The 7,707-nt window shown below is 29.0% G+C and overlaps 1 protein-coding gene across 1 annotated transcript in view; it reads right to left on the bottom strand.

The window, feature by feature from the left end:
* Positions 1–6,073: 6,073 nt before the first annotated feature.
* The window catches only part of LOC124418459 (lysophosphatidylserine lipase ABHD12), a 2,369-nt gene continuing 735 nt past the window's right edge, over positions 6,074–7,707 (bottom strand). The window contains exons 2-3 of the mRNA XM_046953432.1: positions 6,892–7,404; positions 6,074–6,825 (exon numbers count right to left, since the gene is read on the bottom strand). Of these exons, the coding sequence (XP_046809388.1) occupies positions 6,499–6,825; positions 6,892–7,404 (840 nt within the window). The 3' untranslated portion in view covers positions 6,074–6,498. The remainder of the gene's footprint in view (positions 6,826–6,891; positions 7,405–7,707) is intronic.

Raw genomic sequence — 7,707 nt, 5'->3', positions numbered from 1 at the left:
CAGAACTAGAACAGAACTAGAACAGAACTAGAACAGAACTAGAACAGAACTAGAACAGAACTAGAACAGAACTAGAACAGAACTAGAACAGAACTAGAACTGAACTTGGACAGAACTAGAACAGAACTAGAACAGAACTAGAACAGAACTAGAACAGAACTAGAACAGAACTAGAACAGAACAGAACTAGAACAGAACTAGAACTGAACTAGAACTAAACTAGAACTGAACTAGAACTGAACTAGAACTGAACTAGAACAGAACTAGAACAGAACTAGAACTGAACTAGAACTGAACAAGAACTGAACTAGAACTGAACTAGAACTGAACTAGAACTGAACTAGAACTGAACTAGAACTGAACTAGAACTGAACTAGAACTGAACTAGAACTGAACTAGAACTGAACTAGAACTGAACTAGAACTGAACTAGAACTAAACTAGAACTGAACTAGAACTAAACTAGAACTGAACTAGAACTAAACTAGAACTGAACTAGAACTAAACTAGAACTGAACTAGAACTAAACTAGAACTGAACTAGAACTAAACTAGAACTGAACTAGAACTGCACTGGAACTGCACTGGAATTAAACTAGAACTGCACTGAAACTAAACTAGAACTAAAGTACATTTTAATTAATTACTTTAATTAAATATCATATTTAATTAATAATTTTTAAATATAAATTTTTTTATGGAAAAATAATAGACAAACAAAAAATAAAAACAATAACAAAAAAGGGCGTGTTAGCAAAAATTTTCTGGCAAAATGTATTGAAAAATGTATGAATAATATGAGGAAACAAAAACACACAAGGAGCAGAGCATTTAACATGCGCGATGACATTATTTTGTTATTATTTCCTTGATAAAAAGATTTTTTTATAATTTGTAAATAAATAAAATTTTAATCAAATTTCAACAAAAACTTACCACATTATTTGGTTTTTATACAATAAAATTGTTAATTCTTGTTTTTTTATCCAAAATTATACAAACAACTCCTTTTTGGCTAAAACAAGAGAGAATAATATTGATGAATAAGTGAATAATAAAGTGAAAAAAGAGAGGATATTAGTCTGCAAAATAAAGAAAATTAACGCACTCTCTGTTTTTTGGAGTTGCTTTCTTTCACTTTCTATAAGAAAACAACTCCTTTTTTTAATATAAAATTAAGGATAATTTTTTTAATTTGTTTATGAATCTTTCAGACCTTTCGGTATATATTTGTAAGAACACTATTTGTTTAGTTTTCTTTTGTTGTTATTTTTATGTTTGTTTGCTTTGTTTGTTGTTTATTAAATCTGTTTGGAATTTTTCTTAACAAAATTTTCACAAATTCGTGGGGGTTTCTTTTTCTCTGGATATTTTATCATTTATCGGCTTTTATGTTTTATTACAACAACAATAAAAAAACACACATTTTCACACACTCACACATATTTGTTTTTAACATAAACATTTATACACATTCACGCAAAATTAAAATGAAAACAGAATACAATAAAACAAATTTTAAGGAAACATCACAATGCCTCTCTTGCAGTCTGCAAAAGAAACACATTCTCTCTGTATTAGTTTGTGTAAAAGGGAATTTAAAAGAAGAAGAAGAAACAGCAGCAGTAGCAGAGCAACCTCTTTAACAAAAAAAAAATAAATAAAAAACAACAAAAATAAAATATAGAGGAAATTCTTGTTGGGATATCAGGGATGGAAAGCTGGTCTAGATACTGGTCTAGTCTACAGTTCAATCCATTGTCTACAATAGTCTAGTTTAAAGTTTTATCTATAGTCTATTCCATCATCTAGTATATATTCTCGAGTCTATGCTACAGGCTAGTCTATAATCTAATCTAGTCTAGTCTATAATCTAGTCTATAGCCAAATCTATAGTCTAGTCTATAGTACAGTATATTGTCTAGACTGTAGTCTAGTCTATAGTCTAGTTTATAGTCTAGTCTATAATCAAGTCTTTAGCCTAGTATATAATCTAGGCTCTACTCTAATATATAGTCTAATCTATAGTCTAGTCTTTAGTCTAGTATATAATCTAGTCTCTACTCTCTACTCTAGTCTATAGTCTAGTCAAAAGTATAGTCTATAGTCTTGTCTATAGTATCATCTATAGTCTAGTCTTTATTCTAATCTATAATCTAATCTATATTCTAGTCTATAGTCTAGTCTAGTCTAGTCTATAGTCTATAGTCTAGTCTATAGTCTAGTCTATAGTCTAGTCTATAGTCTAGTCTATAGTCTAGTCTTTAGTCTAGTCTATAGTCTAGTCTATAGTCTAGTCTATAGTCTAGTCTATAGTCCAGTCTATAGTCTAGTCTATAGTCTAGTCTATAGTCTAGTCTATAGTCCAGTCTATAGTCTAGTCTATAGTTTAGTCTATAGTCTAGTTTATAGTCTAGTCTATAGTCTAGTCTATAGTCTAGTCTATGGTCTACTCTATAGTCTAGTCTATAGTCTAGTTTTTAGTCTAGATAATAGTATAGTTTATGAGTTAGACTATTGAGCACTCTACAGTCTAGTCTATAGTCTAGACAATTGTCTAGTCTAGTGTATAGTCTAGTGTGTAGTCTAGACTATAGTCTGTTGTCTGGTCTATAGTCTAGTCTATTGCCTAGTCTATAGTCTAGCCTATAGTCCAGCCTATAGGCTAGTCTGTAGTAAAGTCTAAAGTCTAGTCTATAGTTTAGTCTAGTCTATAGTTTAGTCTAGTCTATAGTCTAGGGTATCGTCAAGGGTATAGTCTAGTCAATAGTCTAGTCAATAGCCTGGTCTATAGTTTAGTCTATAGTCTAGTCTATTGTATAGTCTACAATATAGTCCATGGTCTATTCTATTGACTAGACTAGTCTATAGCGAAATATATAGTCTAGTCTATAGTCTATCCTATAGTCTAATCTATAGTCTAGTCTATAGTCTAGTCTATAGTCTAGTCTATAGTCTAGTCTATAGTCTATCCTATAGTCTAGTCTATAGTCTTGTGTATAGTCTAGTCTATAGTCTATCCTATAGTCTAGTCTATAGTCTAGTCTATAGTCTATAGTCTAGTCTATAGCCTAGTCTATAGTCTAGTCAATAGTCTAGTCTATAGTTTAGTCTATAGTCTAGTCTATAGTCTATTCTATAGTCTAGTCTAAAGTCTTGTCTATAGTCTAGTCTATAGTCTAGTATATAGTCTAGTCTATATTCTAGTCTATAGTCCAGTCTATAGTCTAGTCTATATAGGATCTATATTGTAGTCTACAATTTCGTACAAATAGGGTAGAAAAGTAATTTAAAATTTCCACATTTCCATGCCTGTATTTTATGATGATATTTTTTATAACAGTTTGCAGCCGTAACAGCATTAGTAGCAGAGGCTGTAGGGCGGTGTAAATAAGGGAAAAAACATTCCAACTTCAGCAAATAAAAACTCTCTATAAGAACTTCCTTAATGCTGCTTCTTCCTCAATATTAATCAAGTATTTTATAATAAAAATTTTATAGATATTTTCTATTTTCTGAATATTTTTTTTTCAAACATTAACTTTATTAACTTCTTTATCTTTATGTAGTTGTTAGGCTTCACTTTTTCTTATCTTTAACAAAAGAATGAACACAAAAAATAAACTTCACTGCTCTATTTTATGTGTTACTAAATGTAATTAATATATACATATATATTCATGCTTTAAAACACTTTTTCTATCTTTGTTATTGTAGTATTTAATATATTTATAATAATAATTTTCTTTGAAAACTTTTGCACACCTTTTATTCTTAAATTTGTTAACAAATTTCTTTATTATTATTTTCTTTTAATTAAATTTTATTGCAACTTCTTTTCTCAAAAAAAAAACTACCCGCGTTAGCGACGTTATTACCATTCAACGACCGCACTCAAAAAAAGTAAACAAACAACTAACTAATAACGAGTGAACGTCCAGCCAGTGCTGTAAATAAAATTATATTTGCAGAAAACAGTAAAAGAGCTGAAAATGTTAAAGAGACAGCTATGTTATGAAAGAAAATGAAAAGAGCAAACCTATTACGAAGAAAGTGGATTGTTTAAAACATAAACACATTTTCTAAAGATAGGACCAAGAGTTAGGAACGAAAATAGCATGAATTTTAATATTATTAAGAAATTTAAATTAGTTTAGCGTATTGATGAAAAGTTTAAGAAAAACTAATAGATTTTAATGGCCATTTTGATTCAAGTGATCGATTTTTTGAAAAATTTACTATGTAATGGAAATTGTTATTTAATTAGTTGTTGGTATCCTAATAATAACTTTTGTTGTAACTGTAACTGTTCGGTGGACAGTTAGTTTTTTTTTTTTTGGAAATTTTTTTGTTTATACTGCTGAATGTTATCTATCTATCTATCTATCTATCTATCTATCTATCTATCTATCTATCTATCTATCTATCTATCTATCTATCTATCTATCTATCTATCTATCTATCTATCTTTCTATCTATCTATCTATCTATCTATCTATCTATCTATCTATCTATCTATCTATCTATCTATCTATCTATCTATCTATCTATCTATCTATCTATCTATCTATCTATCTATCTATCTATCTATCTATCTATCTATCTATGCTAATCCTGTATTTGTGTTACTACATAAATAAACGCTCAAACTTTTAAAAATAATTCAACATTAACAACACTGTTTCAGCATAAGCAGAATATTTTATCGCTCTTTTGCAGCCGCTGCAACAGCAGCAGTTTTTTTGAGCGCAGGGCGGTGGTGAAGGGAAAACTATATTTCAACTTCATACACAAAAACTCTGTATCGAGAACTTCCTTAAAAAATTGGTGCTGCTGCTTCTTCTTAACACAATTTTATGACCAGCAAATATAATTTTTTTTGCAAATGAAATTTTCTTATAGACTAAAAACATTTCCACTTAATATTTTATTTTAAAAATTACTTTTTTATCTCTTTATTCCAAATGAATGCTGTTTTATCTTTGAAGGGAAAAGAACACTTAACTCCACTTTGATCTTGTTGTTGTTTTCCACAGCAAAAAAAAACTATGTTTTTTTAAACAATTAAATTTTGCAGCTTGTTTTTTTATTTCTTCTTTGTTTGCAGTAAATATTTTAGGAACTTTTTTTCTGTCACATAAACTTCACACACCCTTTTTATGTTTTTCTTTTATTTTCTCTGATAAACTTATTAATTTGGTATAATTTTCATATTATAATTTTAATATTTTATTTCATTATTTTAATTATTTTTTTTTCACTTTTCAACTTTTTATTCCAACAACCCGCGACGTTAACGACAACCAACATTCGTTCGACCGCACTCAAAACAAGTAAACAACTAACAATAACTAGCGAGTTAACGTTGCGACAATATTGTCAATGTTGTTTTAAAAACTCAAAAAAGTAAAAGGCGATTTTTGCCAAGAAACAACATTAAATTCTTTTATTTGGAAAAGCAATTTGTATTTTTTATTTATTTAATAACTGTAAAGTAGAAAATAATTCTCAAGCAATAATGTCAATGTATTTTTTTAGAAATATTTGTCAGTTTAGGCAACAAAAACGACTACTTTATGAATAACTTAGCATCTGGCAATACTGTTATCATAACGAAAGATATGAAGAGAATAATGAAAAGAGCATGTACATGAACACTTGACGTATATAGAAGCTTTGAGCTGTAAAACGAAAAGCCGTTAATATTAATGATTAAAAATAGATAGATAGATAGATAGATAGATAGATAGATAGATAGATAGATAGATAGATAGATAGATAGATAGATAGATAGATAGATAGATAGATAGATAGATAGATAGATAGATAGATAGATAGATAGATAGATAGATAGATAGATAGATAGATAGATAGATAGATAGATAGATAGATAGATAGATAGATAGATAGATAGAGAGAAAAATAAAATTTTCAATGATGACAAATTTTTATAGAAAATTTTCAATATTAACAAAATCTTTATATAGAACATTTGTCGATATTGAAAAATGTTTCCAATATTTGGTACCCATATTTTCAATATAATTTTTATCACATTTGATTTGTTTTAATATGTTTTTATTGATTTCCTTTTATTTTTTGATGCACATCTAAATACTCTAGAATAGAATTTATTTAATACTAATGACTTAGAAAATATCATACAAAAACTTTTTGAAAAAATAAACAAATCTCTTTTTTAGAGATTTGAGTATTATTTTTTTTTGTTCATAATACATACATTGTTATTAAAAATTAATTTGCAAATTTTAAATTATAAACAGAATTTAAACACCAAACAGGGTAGGCCAATAACATTTCTTTTAATTTCTAATAAATTTTAAAAAATAATTTTTCAAATTTTCTTTAAAGCTAAACTTCCATTGAAAATATTACTTAAAGCTAGTGAAGAGATAGATAGTATATTGTAATATATACTAGATTAGGGAATTACAAATGAATTTTGCTTATGTTTTTCATTGTGGATGAGAAAAAATGCCTTAAAAAATTTCATTACGATAATTGTTTATAAAATTCTTAATTAAATCGGGCAACTCGGGAGCATGACATATGAATTTGTGACCATATTTACGGGAACCTTCAAAGCGATGGAATTCTACGGGACCCCAGGCTTTGCCTCGTGTATCCAAAGCTATGCGATACAGTCTATAGCCCAGCTGGAAGGGCACTACATAGTCATCTTCAGCGTGTACAATTAAAATGGGTTGTCTAAATTCGCTGATATGTTGATCGGATTCAAAGCGCAAAGAATTTGCATACATGGGACGTGAGATGGTGTGATCAAACCAGGGTAAATGTTTAAAGGGCTAGAAATTGCAAAAAAAAAAAATTAAGTCACACATTAAATTAACGTACAAGTTTTCTTAACTCACCCTTGCAAATGGATGCATTCTAATTTCATCTTTTATATTCGTAAAGGGAGCCTCTAAAATTACTCCTCTAACTCCCTTCTCATCCAAATTATTCAGTTTGGACAACATATTAGTGGCAACTCCCGTACCCAAGGAATGACCCCATATGAATACCGGATTTGTAGTAATATTACGTATGTAATAATAAACGGCCAAAGCATCTCGTACAACACCCTCTTCTGTAGGTGAAACATCATCCGAATCACCATAGCCTCTGTAGTCGAAAGATATGACATGATAGCCTAAATTGCGTAATAATTTATAGACATCTATGCGATGTCCTGAACCTCTAGATGCAGTATTGCCATGACAATACAATACAATATTATTATCGGGCATTTTTAATAGACGTTCATAGAAAAGTTGTTCATTTTCAGAATTCACTATAGGAAAAGTTGATTTGAGCTCCGGCTCTAATTCATCTAAGTTATCATCTTTAATATCGGTTACATTCTGCAAGTCTTCATGTGCATCCTAGAAACGAGATAATAATAAATGAAATTATAATTATTTAATAGTCTGGCACATAGTCAAAAGTCTAGTCTAGTCTATAGTCTAGTCTATAGTATAGTCTATAGTATAGTCTATAGTATAATCAATAGTATAGTCTATGGTATAGTCTATAGCCTAGTCTATAGTCGAGTCTATTGTCTAGTCTATAGTCTAGTATATAGTCTAGACTATAGACTAGACTATAGACTAGACCATAGACTAGACTATAGACTAGACTATAGACTAGACTATAGACTAGACTATAGACTAGACTATAGACTAGAC

The sequence above is a fragment of the Lucilia cuprina genome, chromosome 6 (genome assembly GCF_022045245.1).
Source record: "Lucilia cuprina isolate Lc7/37 chromosome 6, ASM2204524v1, whole genome shotgun sequence".
Lineage (NCBI taxonomy): Eukaryota > Metazoa > Arthropoda > Insecta > Diptera > Calliphoridae > Lucilia > Lucilia cuprina.
Note: the sequence above shows the minus strand (reverse complement) of the source record. Positions and strands in the feature narration are given on the sequence as shown.